General features: G+C 40.3%; 1 protein-coding gene and 4 pseudogenes across 1 annotated transcript, besides 7 other annotated features; all 5 read left to right on the top strand.

Moving 5' to 3' along the window:
• Positions 1 to 17,536: part of a sequence feature (sequence corresponds to BAC RPCI93-24M18) that runs on past both edges of the window.
• On the top strand, positions 736 to 2,290 carry Tb927.4.5620 (annotated as a pseudogene).
• Positions 2,323 to 2,367: a sequence feature (AT_rich).
• Positions 4,315 to 5,984, top strand: Tb927.4.5610 (annotated as a pseudogene).
• Positions 6,147 to 6,184: a microsatellite.
• Positions 8,935 to 10,375, top strand: Tb927.4.5600 (annotated as a pseudogene).
• Positions 11,672 to 13,124, top strand: Tb927.4.5590 (annotated as a pseudogene).
• Positions 13,231 to 13,293: a sequence feature (AT_rich).
• Positions 13,784 to 13,820: a sequence feature (AT_rich).
• Positions 14,090 to 14,133: a sequence feature (AT_rich).
• Tb927.4.5580 (variant surface glycoprotein (VSG, atypical), putative) lies at positions 15,275 to 16,750 on the top strand (the record flags this gene model as incomplete). Its single annotated transcript, XM_839601.1, has 1 exon — positions 15,275 to 16,750. One exon carries the CDS (start codon positions 15,275 to 15,277, stop codon positions 16,748 to 16,750), a length of 1,476 nt encoding a protein of 491 aa, XP_844694.1.
• Positions 16,987 to 17,045: a microsatellite.

Here is a 17,536-nt window from a genome sequence, read left to right as displayed (position 1 = left end):
TCATTATAAAAATAAATTCACTGCAATAACAACCCGAGTTTTTCAAACCACTCATATCCGAGAAGAAACTTACAAAGGTACTCATAATATTCCGCACTCAAATAAAATAACATAAAATATAAACCGCAAAAACAGAGTTTATAAAAGCAGTCAGGAAGAGAACTAAAGCGAGAAAAAATAACTAAAATGAGATATGTTTGTCGAAGTATTCGACTTAAGACGTTTACAGAGCTAATAAACATCGAAAGACGCCAGAAAAACAGAACGTTCCAGAAAAAAAGGCATTCAGACGGAAACCAGATAAGCCTGCAAGTAAACCGTCGAGGTGATTCGAAAATTGTCATTCCCAAACTAGTGGTGAATTGACAATATGGTGAAGGATGTAACAACACCAAAGACTATAAAACATGACAAAATAATGGAATAACCGTAAATACAGATCATTATGCAGAATACAAGGTATCACTTTGCTTTTGCTTCGGAAAAAGAAAGAAGCGATGGAATTCACTGGATACCAAAGCACTGACAGCCACCAGACTTAATCTCCAGACATTTACGAATCCTTTTTAATAAAAACGGCCCATGCGTCGCCCAGAGACAGACTGTACAAAGCGCCGGCAAACGAAAGCAATACCACATAACAAAGGAGTGAAATACCGTCTCATAACAGCTAAAACCGAACCGCCTAACACTTTTCATACTTAACCAAAGCCCAAACAAGCAAAGTATAATAACATGACTTTTCAATCGCACAGAGGGCAAATGTTGTTAATAGTTTTGTGTACAGTCGCAAGACTCGGTACGATAGTCCAGGCCGCACCAGAAAACGTAGACGAAGCAACACCAGCAGTGACGGATCCATGCAGCGAAGCAAGGTATCACTTCCAACTGGCTAAAAAGCTACGTAACGCCTACAGCGAGGCAGCGGACGAAACAACAACAGCAATCAAAACAACAGAAGCATACAGGCTGGCAGCGGCAGCAGCTTCAGATTCCAAACTCAAAATAGCATTTACAGCACTACACTTGCGAGCTAAGCAAGCGGCGGCGGAAACAGAAAAAAAAAATAAAGCAACCACAGCGGCACTCAGCGAGGCAATCGCCCTGCTAAACCAGCGGGTAGGCAAACTAAGGCTGTTGCACCAGTTGTCAAACACTGAAGCAGAGCTTTCAGCAACAAAAAGCGGAAGCGGAGCCACAACATGGGGCAACACCGCACTCTATACATGCGAAACAACACTAAAACTAAAACTAAGTGAAAACTCCAACTGCACCCTAGAATCAGGAAACCCGGGAAAGATAACAGCCGCCAACGTCGTTACAAAGCAGCCACACATATGAATTTGCTAACAGATGACCAATTCGCGTGGCATTCTTTTACAGTGACGGCAGCTGGAAAAACAGTAAATTCGATCGCCGCAGGGGCCACAACGGTAGGTGGCATTTGCACCGAATACGGCAACAAAGGAACTCCGAACTCAGCCTCAAATGTGTTAGGGACAACAGTAGCAGTAACTAAAATAAAGCCAACGCCAGCTAAAACACAACTTTTCGAATCAAACAAAGAAGGAAAATGCAAGGGAGCAACTAAAGACGGCTCCTGGCGAACAGATTCGGCAGCAAATCTTGCGGAAACTATTTGCGAGCTAAAAAAAAGCTACTTACAGTCCGGCACTGAAGATGCATAGAGGCAATGCCAAGCAACTTCAGGCTGACAAGCAGTTAATCAAAATTCTACCGTATCTAGCTTCGCCGGGGTCCAAAGCACCTAAAACAGAGGAAGACAAAAAGGCCCTCATACACAAGTTCTTCCCACAGGATCCAGCAACCTTCAAAACAAAAATAACCGACGAAATAGAGAAAACAGAAATATCGATAAAAATAAGAGAGAAACCGATAAAAGGAACACCAATAGCACTCGCAGGCACGGCTGATGGAGCAGAAGTTTTAGCTTATTACCTTGGAAAGGATCTGGCAGAGAGAGCCCAAGAAAAAGCCTCACCAACAAACTCACAGTAGCTAAAGAACAAAGCGACAAATGCACAGCGATAACCGACAAAAATAAGTGCAAAACAGAAGATGGGTGCGAAATAAAGTTGAAACTTGCGTGGCAGTCGTGTCCAAAATGGAAGAAAAGAAAGAGGATAAATGTGCAGTAAACGCAGACAATGATTCTGGAAAGTTTCCTGGTTGAAAATGGAATGAAAAAATGAAAGAGTCAAGTATTCTCCTAAATAAGAAATTGGCTCCTACTGTAGCTGCTTTTATAGTAAGTTTAGTAGCATGTTGAGGATTATTTACACTCACTTGCTACTTTCTTACAAAATTTTTGATATTTTTATATAATTAAAAAAATTATGATAAAATCTGATATATATTAACTGTTTTTGATCAAAATGAGAAAATCAGTGAAATTTTCAAATAATCTAAAAATATCAAAATTTGGTATGAAAGTATAATGTGGGTGTAACATATTCGGGTGAGAGGAGATGAAAATGAGTGTTATTCTAATTCTGCTTAATGGTTTAGAAAGAACGATACTAATGATACTAGAGTTTTGTTAGTGTTTACATACTAAAATTATAATAAGACTACCGGCACAAAAATACCAAGAACGAAAAGAAGTTAAAAAATGTAAAGAACGCTATGGGATGAGGTGAATGAATTAGACAGCACAAAAAATACTATAACAAAAGTAGAAAGATAGAAAGATGAAAAATCAGAATATTCAAACACAAACTCAACTATGGGCACCATAATACACGAGGAAATGAGGGAGATATAATTCAGTGTAGAGAAAAATTGAGTCGCTGTAACTGACGAAAAGAAGGGGTTAAAGTTAAAGGTCACTAAGATCGACACTTTTATATGCTATCAATATCTCTTCGAGGAGTGAAGTTTTTAGATGAATTCACTACAATGAATTCAAAGCAAACAAACACAGTGGAGTAAGCGTAAAGTGGCGGAAATCACGTTTAAAATACGATTGTTACAAACCACACGAAGACAGGTGGAGAAAAGAGGGAACAGAAGCTGATGAGTGCATTGAAATGTGCACAAGATGCCAAAATTAGCACAAAATTTATAGATTACAATCAAGTGGAAATGCACATTAAGAACGAAAAGGAAAATCAAAGAAAAATTCATAATAGAATCACAAAATAGGTTAGAGACACTTGACCTTTGTAGCCCTAAATAACAGCGATTTAGGGTGGTCATTAGATAGAAACAATCATTTATTCGTTTCGCTAGATTACAGTACACAAAGACGCGACAAGTATTTTTAAATGGGAGAGCTAGAAGATTGAAATCCTTTTTACTTAATAATGTAGGAGAAGGAAATCTAAAAGACATTTCCTATATTAATTTAATCCCCATACGGCTTTCTATATGATCAAATTTAAAAGAAAACAACAATAACAACGGAAGTGATGGAGCAGCCAGAAAAGGTTATGCAGCACTTGGAGCCGCTCTGTTGCAGCAGGAAAGTTGAAGCTGCTGAAACTGCAACAGCTACAAAAGCTAACAGAAGTAGGGTAAAATAATCGGATATCCAAGCAGCAATGTTTGAGTAATTTTGCGGCTTAACTACCAACTGCACTAACACAAGCAAATTAAAAAAGAGGTAAAAAGCAGTACAGATGCTGCGCCAATGGCCAAACTTTACCCGAACCTTTGTAGAAACAACAGCACAACTAGCAGCTGCTCTAATTCGCCGAGACATAATGGTGACAGGCTGTTGAATAGCAAACACGCCGACCTTGGCATGCACATCTTAGAACCAGTATGGATTTTTTCAGATAGTGACCATCGATAAGTGAAATCTTGGATCAAATAGAATAAGTAGACGAATATAAAAAGTATATTTATAGTTATCACTAGCATAGTCATGTTTTTTGGTGCACAGGGATGTCTTTAATGTTCAAGAGATAGACAAATTTAATAGGTTTACAGTGCATATGCATTAGAATTTTATCAACGGGATAAATTTCAACTTAAAATATAGGTGAAAAAACAGGCATCCAGAAAACCAGATAGAAACACATAAAAACTAACGGCTGAAACCTTAAATAGAAATGGTAATCATTTTTTGTTCTACTTATTCCACAAGCCTTTGGAGTGCTTTTGCTATAATAGAGTGAATGTCAACGGTTAGGAAAATGGATCGCCTACTCTATTTTTATGCACCGTAAGCGCGGTACAGATAGCCATTGAACAGCCTCCGACTAACTCAAACAATCGGTTGCAAACTGAATGCAAACTTGTCTTTTTTCTCTTAATTTCTTCTGTTTCAGTCAAAGAGCGATACCCGATATGCCCTGTTGCAGGCGAGGTTTTTTGTTTTTGATTAGCCTTGTTGCCGTCACCGCATTATCCGAAGCAACGCACGAAAACGTCTAAGGGTTCAGAGATATCTGCACCTTTTACAATATCTTAATACAGAAACCGCCGCTCCCCGTGCTAACAGCGGGGTCGGAAACCGATAGACAAGCAGTAGAAGCCAAAGCACAAGAAATTGTAGACACAATTATCGCACTCAATTTAACAGCAATTGACAACGATATGGCAGCTGCGCTAGTAAAGAAAAATCCATAAAAAAACCATAAGATCTAACAGATGCAAAGCCTTCAGTGAAACAAAAGTTCGATGCAATAACGGCGGATGTGAGGCAGATAATGCTCAACGAGTATCCAAAGCTGTGAAACAACAAGGAACCTTATAAATCAAAGTTCAAAAAGTTTGAGTTACCGTTAAATGGAGCTAGAAAACAGGCGGTGCGGAAAGTAATGGCCGAGCTAGTCAAAAGGGGTTTACATGTAAAGCAACTAATAGGCAAAAAACAAGCAAGGATCAAAAACATAGTCAAAGCGGCCAGACAAGAAATGATCGAAGCACTTTATGGAAGCGCAGCAAGACCAAAAGACGCCGACGCAGCTCTTGAAAGTGCGGCACCCTACACAGCCATCCCGGAGCCAAGCACGTTCCCGTGGAATGCTGGCGACACGGACACAAACTGTGCCACAGAAACAATAAATCCTGGTAAAAATGCAGGAGGCGCCCTTGCAACGGATGCACTATGCATCTGCACAGTCAAAGCTCGGGCTGCAGGCGACCGACATTGCGGGGAATCAGCTAACACAGCAGAACACGAGATGGCCAGCGCAGCGGACCAAACAAAAGCGCGAACACAATGGCAGAAGCTAGTCAGCCACTGCAAAGAAATGCAAACGGCAATTACAGTGCCATTAAATAGCGAAGCACTAAACGCCGCGCTCGGCGCTTACCTCAGACACATGGGCCGAAACTTCATAGCGGTAACAAGCGGCCATGATAACACGGCACTAGTAGCAAAGCGAAATAATTTATTTGGTCACCACACGCTCCACAACAGCGACCCGACATGCGCCACGGACACGGCCCTAGCCTCAACAGCGAGCAAAGGCGCTTGCATTGACTACACAGCGCAGTAAAAGACAAGGCGGGGATTCCATGGATAGGCAAGGCTCGAAGCGCTGGAGCCAAACTTCACACGATCAAAGACATCTTTTCAGAACAACTGGCACTACTTTCTCAACCAACAGCTGTGGAAACGCAAATAGAGACAGCTTTGCTTGGAGGAGGGTTAGCGGCAGCAGCAGGAGGATCATTTCCAACTCCAGCACAACCAACAACGCCCAGGCAACAAACAGTAGAGCAGCAGAATAAATGCGCTAAATTCAACAACAATGAAACCCGTTTCCCAACAGACTCTTGCGAATATGATAAAACTGAAAATGAATTCAAAACTAAAGCAGGAATAGACCAGAAACAGAAAACCAAGAAGGAGCAGCAACTACAACTGGGTGTGTCAGACACATCCCTGATAAGACAAAATGTGAAGATGACAAAAGTTGTAAATAGGAAGGCGAAACTTGTAAGGATTCCAGCTTTCTCGTAAGTAAAAAATTGCTCTGATTGCTGCTTCTCTTATGAATTTTCTATTTTTTAGAGTTTTGCTATATTTTGACACCTTTTATCAAAGCGTTTGAAAAATGAGATTTTTATATGAAAGTGTTTTCTGTGTTTACATAAGTAAGGTTATAGGGTATGAAAAATAAGTACTATTCTAACATTTGCTATGGTTATTTTATGTATATTATTTAGGGTAATAGTATTATTAATAATAAGAATAATGATAATGATAGGATAGCATTGTGAGTTATGTATATACTAATTTTAGAATAATATAGGAAAAAAGCGAGTGAAAGCCAAAAATACAAGCACATGAATCAAATACAAGGGGAAAATGAGACCTAGTGACTGAGAGTGAGTTGGACGGATAGTTAGAGATGGTGGAAGAGCACGAGAAATATTACTGAAGTGAATGCAGAATGGCATGGAGAGATAAAGAGATGGGGTTCACGCAACTTCAAAAAAAAACGATGAAAGTTATCATCATGCACAAGGAGATGAGTGGGAGTTATATTAGGGAGTAGCAGAGTCCGGTGTAAAGGGTAGGTGCAGACACTATGTCACCCACGGAGACAGTGGTAGCAACGAAAAGAGAAGGAAAAAATATGATGAGCGATAACATAATACAAAACAGCACAGAAGAAAATGATACGTCAAGAGTTAACAATGTTATCCAGTCTTTTAATAAAAAACGTATCGATGCTAAGGCGGGGATAATGTTGGGGACCATTATTTTTAATCTGATGGTGTATCGTAATGTGCGGTTAAGAAGAGGAACAGAAAGAAGGAGGAGAAGGAGAAAATTATTAAACGGCGTGGGTAAGTGTGAAGCGATATCAAAGTATTTTTTCCAGATACTGTAATAAGAAACAACATTTGTTTCGAATAATATAATATTATGAGGAAAAAATCTTTACCGAGGAGTATCGACGGATTTCTGTGTCCAACAGAAGAAAATGAGAGCGCAGAAAGATTCTAAGTAGCACGTGTATAAAGGTCCTTATGATCTTTATAAAGTAGAGAAAATTTATAGGTCAGGCCTTACACTGCACTGTCAATGTTACAGACAGCCGCTGACACAATTTAAATAGAAAAATTCACATAAAAGTTGTTACCGATAGAAAAATAACGGACCTGATTAAAAAAGTTAGCGAATAAGGCACTTTACATAGACAAGTTATTAACCCTAAACGCCATATAGAAAAACCAAGGTAATCACAAGCATAAATAAAAGCCAAATCGTATTCGTGAAAAAGCCAGATATTGCTTTGTTAATTTGACTAAAGTCAAAACATTTAAAGTATGTGACTTTAGAAGATATTAAGGATAATAAAGGTTAAATGGTTAGATATTGATATGGTACGGAATGGTTTGGAATTAAGGACTTGATATTTACGGCTTAACTAACTGTCTTTTTTATTAAAACTATTTAACACGCGCGGCTCTGCAGTATTCTCACTTCATAATCGCCGCATATTACTGAAAAAAGTAAAAAAAATTGAACAGCACTAAATTCATCCACAAACAATACTCGACCATGGCAACCAATGCCGCGAATAAAGCAATGAATAAACCGCAGACCTTCCAAATATATGAAAGGTGTCAGACAAAACTTAATACCTACAAGCAAATTCATAGCAGCAGCGATAAAACATCAAGAAGAGGAATCAAGCCCGTAAGAAACTATCAAATAGAAAACCGAGCTAGTGGTCACTTCAAGCAAAAAGCAGGCAAAGAATGCCTATATGGCCTCAAATACTTATAAATCTTTTACTGTGAGTTCCGCCAAAAGAGTAAACGCATCACACAGGGAAAGCGCCGTCAGCTGCAATAAACAGAAATTAAGCGAATATGGCGGCGCTGGAACACCGTGATAAATTAAAATGGAGCACAGCTTATACAACCCAAAAAAGAATTGTTCAATGGCTATAGGACGCACACAATCTGCAAAACTATGTCAGGTTCCAAAACTCTCGAGAACAGAAGAGTAACAACGGTAGTAGCCGTCTTAACAATAGCTGTCGCTGAAAGCAGCACGAAAGGAACCGACAAGGCACCTATAACTTAGGCAAGCCACAAAAACCAATTCATAGAAAAGTACTCAGAAATTACGCCTGAACAAGCATCAGGTACAGAAGGTTGTGCGTACCATTTACGTCAATGCAGGGCACCATCAGCTACCGGCATTCTAAGCCAAACCGAGCAATAACGGCCGACAACATCAGTTTCTCCCTTACAGTGGCAATGCAGCAGATGAGAAAACACTAATCTGATCTTACCAGCAACATACAAACCCTGGGGGCGGAATTAACGCCTACGGCAACCAGCAAAGGACACCTCCTAGCTTAAACTAGCTACAAAAAACAACGATACTAAGATTTAAACCAAACATGTGGCAACAATAGCCAGCTGCGGAGTCAGTGCCGCCTCGGGCAAGTGCATAACGTAGTTTTCGGTTATACTGAACACATCAGAGCCGTACCCGGCTCAAGTAGTGAATGATGGCACACGAGTAGCGCACGGCGATGCAGCGTCAACAATGGATTTGAAACGATTTTTAGAGGCCGACAAATTTTACTCCAAATACCGAAGTATAAGTAGCTGCAGTAGGCACAGGGCGCACAACCGTTTTCACCAACGCCACAGATAGGCTAATAAGGGCCACAACACCAGAAAATCATACTATCAGATACAAGTGAGCAGTATTTTAGAAACAGAAATTGAGTGCAGCCAATGCAAACGTCGAGGGAATTTATGGAGGTATAGCAACGACTTCGGCACAAAGACACAAGAGCCATGTGAAACGACGCAGAGCCATCTCTTTTTCTTAAGAAAACACACTGTATAACCGAAGCCACATAGACCCTCCCTCAAACTTACTACAAAAGACTTCACTAGACAACAAAAAACTGCGAAAACCCGAAGGCGGAAGCAACGCGTCAGTCTCAAGAACGGGCCAAAGAATTTCCAAAGACACACAGAATGATGCGAGCAACCATTTTTGCAGCCGCCCTAGCAGCTGGATTTTTCACAGCTACGTCTACCATCAACAACGCCATGCACAAGGTGGAAGACCTCTGCACCACAGCGGACTATCTTAATGCCCTAGCTTAAGCCACCGAACGAAAACTAAAAAATCAGATAGCCAACGCCCAAGCAGACTTTCTCGAAGCGGCTCGGCTGCGAGTGGCAATAGCAGCACAAGCGACAAACTCCCAGTTCGGGACAACATTGCTGCAAATTAAACTGACAGCGGCAACAAAAACATCTCTCAACAAAGCGGCCGCTCAATACGACGCGGTTGTATCAGGAATCGGTGCCGTCAAAGAACTAACTGGAACGCAAGAACTATTGGCAGAACTTCAAAAGCTAAACTTTCCAAACATAGACAGCGCGGAAGCAAACACTTTTCTGGGAGAAACTGGTAAGCATCTCGTGGCGGCGCTGTCGCAAACGGCAACAGGAGAGTGTACGACGGACCAAGGCATTAGGAAGGCGAAGGAACAACTAGAAACCCCAGCTAGACAACGAAACCGCCTACCAATCTTCACCATCAAGCCAAGACCAGCAGGCACCAGGCTAACCGACGACCTAACAATCTTTGAGACTATGGGAACAAAGGCATTCCAATCAGAGACGTGTCAGCGCGCCGCAGAGGGGACCAACATCGGCTTCAGAAGCGGTACGCTCTTGACAACAACGCCAAAAGCGTTGGCACGAGAAGCCGGAAGCAGCAGCAGTGACTATGACACCTGAAGCATAACAGACAACGAGCTGCCCACGAGAAACAAACTAACAAAACTAAGCCAGGAAATCAAGTAAATGGAAATAGCAATGAGCGATCTAACTTATACACGACAAGGAATGAACTTAAAAGAACAAGCTACAACACCAACACTTACAGGAGCCATTACAAGGATCTTAAAAAAAGTAACAACAACGTACACTACAGACAAGTGAAAAGAAGAAGCAGAAAAGCTACTAGAACAAGAGTATGGCAAAGATCAAAGAAATGTCGAAGAAGCAATCACGAAGCCGACGCGGGAATTCAAACCAAACCAAAACAGAAACATGCAACGCAGGTGACAAACATCTGAAACAGATAACCTCAATAGACGACCTAGCAGCAGAAGAAACAAATTACACTGTCAAAAAAATCGTCTACTAGCGAGAAACAAGGAAAAACCTAGCCAGCTCCTCATGCCCTCAAAAAAAGAAAACCAGAAGAGCAACCCAAACCAGCAGATGAATGTACAATACACACAACGAAGACACCATGCAAAGATGAAAAAGGTTGCGACTTTGATGAAAAAAAACGGAGGAAGAAAGATGCTTTCCGGAAGAGAAGTAATATACGACATCAACAGGAAGAAATTCTGTTGTGATTAAAGCTCCCCTTTTGCATGCATTTTCGCTTGTATAATAAATTTTTGTAAAATGTTTTATTCAATATTTATTAGTATTTACTTTTTGAGAGAATTGCTACATTTGTGATATTTTAGAGGTTTTTATGAAAATGTGCAAATTAGTTTAAATTTTGAAAAATGCGTATAGCAGTGACATAATAGTGTAAAGAAGTATGGTGATAGGTTATATAAAATGAATGTTATTCCGATTAACATTGTTTATTTTATGTATTTTGGTTAGTTTTACAATAGTAGCGATAATATTAGGAGTGTATTATGAATGTGTATATACGAATAGTATAACTAAAGTGATTACGCAAAGTATATTTACGGTTTAATAAAGGGAATTTAAAGTAATAGCTAGTGAGCCGTGAGAATCAGTAAAAATTAACGGGAGAGGAGCAAGGGGAATATTATGAACGATAATTAAGATTGGAAATTAGATTATATGGAGTGTCCTGTGCAGAGTGGAAGACCGATATGATCATCGTACGGAAGAAGAAGAAGGAAATGGATACTGTGAGAATACGGAATTCATCGGTCAGTAAGAATGGACTCATTTTATTACCCGCAGCAACGGAAGGAGAAGCTGCTTCGTACCAAGGCAGGGAATTACAGATAGAAATGACGAAATAGGCGCTTCTAAGAGTCACAGATGAGTTTTATGAAGTAGAGAAAGTTTCAGACGATATACCGCCTCTGTACTGCTGCCTCAAAAACAAACCATTTAACCCTTTTGAGGAGCGATAATTCACATAAGAACACATACGGACAGAGCATTGATGTAGCACATCAAGAAACTTTCAAAAAATAGTGCATGCAGGACTTCCATTTCAGAACAATAGAAGAAAACAGCAGCATTAACTAAGCATAAAAACGGGACATGCTCAAGAGCATGCGCAACACAGAAGTGTTGGTGTTATATCGTCGTCGAAGATGCATCCGTACAGTAGTCGGAGCGGAAGAAATGCATACAGTAACTGCAATTAAGAGTGAATATTCTTATACTTAACTACGTGACTTTTTGTATATACTTCTGCAAAAGTAAATCGGGTGGCATTCTGAATTTCATTTCCTCTTTACTTGAAATGAGCTACTCCGTCGACGCGGAACTCCACAAATCTTTCTGAACCGACCAGCTAAACAGAACGGCCAGTTTCTATAGCTAAAGCCTGTAACGTTGTCGTGCAAAAGCTCTCTAGTGCGCACGCGGTAGCAGAGCCCTCACAACATTCACAAAAATTCTCCCTGGGATATTAAAGCACAGTATACGCGAATACGTAAACCTAAAAACATAATAAAACGGCAAACCCATGAAAAAAATGTATGTACGCAAAACGACGCAATCTACAGCAAGGGCTATAACATTTATACTCGCCGCTGCAGCAGTAGTCACAGCAAACAACAAAGGTATTAAACATACACTTTTGGTACGATACTACAAACCAGCAAGGACCGTTAGATCGACGTCTAAAGCATCAGTTTCATCATTCACCTCACGCGCAACCAACATCCAAAACCTTCATATCCTTAGTCTCAGACTCAAAATCTACGCCTTACATGAAAGCCAGACTAAGCAAGAAACAGCAACGATCCTGGTGGCAGCAGCTGGTCATAAAGCCTCAACGCTGCAACAACAACCTCTAGCAAAAGCCTAGAAAGCGATCAAGGCTTCAAGCTACGGCCACGCTGCATCAGCTTTAATAACGGACTTCTACGAAATGCTAGAGAGCATAAACAACGCAAAAACAGCCTATTACGTGACAGGCCCACCTGACAGTACCGACGCCGCAGGCCCTACAGAGACCGAAGGGTGTGCGCACGCAGCAGCCGCAGACTTCGAAGCAGGCACTTTCCACCACTCTAATGAGCTAATTCAAACCGTATTCGAGGATGGGGACCCGATCTCGACACCAGACGGCAATGCGACTAAGACTAAGTTCGGTTTTTTCACTGGAACCGCCAATCAGGAGACCAACACTGGATTCCCAACAGGCACTCCAAAAATCGATAAGGTCAAAAAATTAATGGGCTTTTCAAATTAAACGCAGCCTCGGATCCCACTACACCGGCAATAACCAACATCGAAACAGCGGTTGGTGGAGGAATCAATAAATTCTGGAAGGACTTGCACACAGCAACGAAAGATTTTTTTCACGAAACCGGTCGTCCAGGTAACGGAAGTATTCAAAAAACTCTAATTGCGCTAGGAAGCAAAACGTCCGTCGAACAACACATCAGAAACTTTTTAGCAGCGGCGAACAACACATCGCCAAAATCGGTAAAAGATGACATCGATGCCGAGTACAAGCAAAACATCGGAGAAAACAACGAAGAAACAGACAAACTGTGGACGCAACTCAAAACAACCAGGGTTGTGAACCCGGAAAAAGATTACGGTTAGACAACGGAGCTGAACTCTTTAACAACGTCGGAAGTACTAGAAGGCCTTTTAGCTTATAACGAAGCCAAAGCGGCAGCAAGACAAAAACAGGAAGCGGAGAAAATAACTAAACTCAAAAATGAACTAGCAGACCAAAAAGGAAAATCACCAGAAACAGAATGCAATAAAATATCTGAGGAACCCAAACTTCTACAAAAATGCAAGGGAAAGAAAAAATACGAGTGTAAATCTCCGGGCTGTAAGTGTAAAGAAAAACCTTGAAAAAATTCCATTACTCTTTCAAATAAGAAATGTACTCTAATTGTCTTTGGTTACTGTTGCTTTTGTGAACTTTTTGGCATTCTATAATTATAGCATTTTAAGAATATTTTCTAAAATTTCTAAAATTTATAACATTTGATATATGTTAACTCTTTTTTAATTAAATGTGCAAATTGTTGAAATTTTGAGAATTTTCGAGACAATATGAAAATTATAAAATGTATAGAATATATATATATATAATATCTAAAATATGATTTTAAAAAAAATGTATGAGAAAGTTGACTATAAGTGAAACTTAAAAGGCGTGTAGGATTTGAAAAATTATTGCTATTGACGAAATTTACCAACCTATTTTATTGCATTTATTACATTTATAGTAGTCATGGCAATAATAGTAACAGTAATAATAAAAAATGAGGATAATGGCAGCAGTATGTTGCAATTGTGTACGTAGTAATATTAAAACAACAGCAGTGGTGATTACTACCAAAGAGACGAGAAAAAAAGTGCCTGAGTCAATGACAAGGGTAAAGTTGGTTTAAGTGAGTTGGTGTGAAAAATAGCAAGATGAACATTTTCAAAGAAAGTGCAGAAGGACAATAGGAAAAAATGGAGACGGAATATACGCAGTTTCAAGTAACGATATGACTGTGGGAATGACCTTACTAAAGGAGATAATAAGGTGAACGTCATGTCAAGAGAGAAAGTCTAGTGTGCAGTCCAAATGGGTCGCAACGTTACACGCAGTTAAAGAGACATTTAATTTTTAAAATCTGAAAAATAAAAAATTAAATGAAAGTATATCCAAAAATCCAGAGGGCTACACAATAAAATAATACTGGAAAGGCCACAGATGTCCCACATTTCCACTCGAAAATGTATAGATGCAACAAAAGAGGTGATGGTTGCGACTGTAGATTAAACATGACCCTAATATCCAGTGGTGAAGAGATCTGAAAAACAGAAGCAGTGGCAACGGAAAAGAGGCTTTGGGTTAAGTGTGGGGTAATTTCTAAGTCATCCACTCATTAAATATAGTAATAATGGCCAATATTTGTGAAACAAATATAATATTATAGTAAGAAAATATTTTTAAAACTATAAATACTAATGAATTACTTTGGCGAGCAGCAAAAGAATAAAAATACGAATCCTTCTGGAAATGGTGCATATGAACACATAGAATATCTCTATAAAGTGTAGAAATTCAATGGTGATATTCCTCCAATTTGTTTTTGGTATACTAGTCAGACACTAAAACCTATGAAGGAGCGAGAAATTCATATAAAAGTGGTCGGTAGCCGCAAGTTGAAGTGGAACATAAGGTAAGACAATGGCAGAAACGAAGGAACTTTCAGGAGGCAAAGTAGCAACGTTTAAACGCCGGAGGATACAAATAAACCAGGAATGGAAGGAAGAATCAGACGAACCAGCGTTGTGATCATTTTTAACGCGGTTAAATTTTCATTCTGAAACAAAACGAGAGCCGTAAAGTGTAACCAGATAAAGACCATTGCAACGCGTAAATGATATATCTTTAAAATTTGGATGAACCTCTTTCACAGTAAAAAGTGAACATTGTTGAACTTAACGGCGTTCTTTATTACGTCTAGGCCCTTACAAACAAAGGTGAAAAACATAGAATCGTTTGACACGAAACAATGAAGCGACCAAATTTTGTATATTTCCATTTTTCCACAGGTTGTTTCTTTTTACGTGGGAGCGGTCAGGCGTCCGGCTGTTTATTTATAGCGCCGCCCTTAATCCTTGAGCTAACTTTCCAGGTGAGAAGTAAGGCACAAAGGATAAATTTTAATCATTCACCGGCTGTTGATGATGACGCTGGCGCTGATTGAGCAGCCCGGAGTGCAGCCAAATGGGTGGACGATCTCTTCGTGCCTGTCGTGCACGTAAAATGGACCTACGTCGTCCGTCACAAAAAGAAAATCGAAAAGAACGTACCAGTAACGTCCCTATTAGGTAATCATCTTCTAGTGGAGAGTGCAGCGAAGATGTAGTCAGCAGTGGCGGCACTAGTCAGTAGGAAAGAGTTCTGACCTTTAAAACTACCAATGAAAAACGGTGCGTGATTAAACTATTTCGATGTAATCGACAACAGAAACTAGTGCACGTATTGCGTAAAACAAGGAACACCAAGCCACTGCAATGGTAACGCCAATTTAAGTATTTCAATTTCAGAAAATTGATTATATACCTTTAGCCGCGCACTTGTTTAGCAATAAAACGAATGCCACCAAAGTTAGGGTTAGCCCTGCCGCTTCTAATCGCTTCAGTAACATCACCACGACCAGGCGAAGCGACAGCGGGAAACGTCATCAAGAAAGCAAACTGGCAAGCAATATGCAAAGTAACCGCTGACGCAGGCAACCTAGCAGGATTGGCGCTAACGAATATTCGAGCGCCTGGATTGCAAGTGGCGGCTGACATAAAAGCACTCTTACGCACCTTAATCTACATCGAAGGCAACTCAACCAGTGCAGCGACGAAAGTGCAGGGAAAAGCAGCAGCTTTCCTAGCCGGCCAAACAGCAGAAAACCTAGAATACTACTCATCAACAAGTGTAGCAACAGACGTAACAACAGCCCGAGACGCCGGCAGGTTGCACGGAGCAACGCACGAATTCATGTCTGTACAAGCAGACGGATCAACCTCAGCAAACGGCTGCATCGGCGATAACGAGTCTGGAAGCAACGCATTAGCAGGGTTCAGCGCGGTCGTAGAAGCAAACCCAAACTGTCAGCTCAGCTGGGAAACAGTAACCACGTACGACGGCACAGTGACAGCCATAACGAAAACGGGACTAGGCGGAAAATTTGCAAATGCCATAGCGCACAACAAGTTCACAAGCGGAGACAGAAAATGCAACATCAATTCGGCCGCAAGCGGTTTTAAACTGAACAACGACGGTACCAGCGTCGACACATCGGGGAACAAGCCCAAAATGGCCGCAGGGATAATAAGCCTAGACGCAGCCAACGGCATTAGAACAATAGCCCTGGCGAACGTGATGGGGGACGACGAACACCCCTACCTAAAAGCAGCAGCAACAGCCGCAAAGCGGAGCAAGCAAACGCCTAAAGCAGCGGACCTCACGACAGCAGATACTGCCTTAGCCTCAACAGATTTCAAAAAGGCAGCTCGCAGACACATTCTTGGTAAAAAGGAAACAGCCGATGACAGCGATACCACATTGGCAGCAAAGGTCAAGAAAGCTTTTGGTAGTGACGAGAGCATCAACAAATTAATATCAACCAACGTAAACAATATGCCTATCGCAGGCATACTAACAGACAACACAGATGCCAAAAGCCTAGGCCAAATAACCGACATAAGCGAGCTGGTGCGCTTGTACTTTTACTACTCGGACTTGAACAAGCAGAAACTGGCTGACACCGCGAAAAAACCTCGAGAGGCAGAAGCCAAGACGGCTACAAAATCAGCAGAAGAGAAGGAAAAAGAATGCAATACCAAAGGCAAGGACAAACAAGATGGGTGTGAAAAGCTAAAGGACCAGGGATGTGTTTTCAACAAAGACGGCGACAGGGACAAAAAGTGCACCTTGAGTAAGGAAGGCAAGAAGGAAGCGGTAAAAGCGGCAGAAAGCAAAGAAACAAATAAAGATGGTAAAACGAACACCACAGGAAGAAATTCTTTTGTCATCAAAGATTCGCCTCTTTGGCTTGCATTTTTGCTTTTTAATTAAATTTTCTAAAAATTTCTGCTCAATTTCAAGAAATAGTGAAATATGATAATTTGAGAAAAATTATCTAAAATTGTAATATATATTAACACTTTTTGATGAAAATATGCAAATTAGAAAAAATTAAAAATTTTTCAATAATATGTGTATCATAGTGGTATGTGGGTGTAAAGTAGGATGGTGAAACGCTGTAAAAAGTGAGTTCTCTTATAATTTTTTTGCTTTTCATGTATGTTATAAATAATAATAATAATTATTATTATTATTAATAATAATAATGATGATAATGATAATAATAGAAGAGTGCTGTGAGTGTATATATACTAGTATTATAATAATAGTGGTCAAAAATGGAAAGATACAGTCGAAACACTTCATCGAACTTCAAGGGTGCAATGACATCGAGGGAGTGAGTGGGGAGAACATGATGAGCACTATTAAAGGTAACGGAGAAAGAAAATGAAGGTAGAATATACGGATATCTAAAAACAAATTAGATTATTACCACAATTATGCAAAAGGAGATAATGCTGACTGTAGGTTTTAACTCGATAGTGAATTCTAACCTTGATTAATGCCAGGCTACGTTTGAATTTCACCGACTGTAGTGTATTTTCAATATAAGAAACAAGACAAACGCAGATGATCCAGTCACCGTGGTTGTTACTGGAGTTATAGTGGCGCCAACAAAGCTGTTGACAGAAGCTGACTCGCCGGAAGCAAACGAGAAAAACGTGACTGCAACGACAGTATGGCAACAATGTGCAAACAAAGCATCAGCCATCAGCA

Source organism: Trypanosoma brucei, chromosome 4, assembly GCF_000002445.2.
Source record: "Trypanosoma brucei brucei TREU927 chromosome 4, complete sequence".
Taxonomy (NCBI): domain Eukaryota; phylum Euglenozoa; class Kinetoplastea; order Trypanosomatida; family Trypanosomatidae; genus Trypanosoma; species Trypanosoma brucei.
Note: the sequence above shows the minus strand (reverse complement) of the source record. Positions and strands in the feature narration are given on the sequence as shown.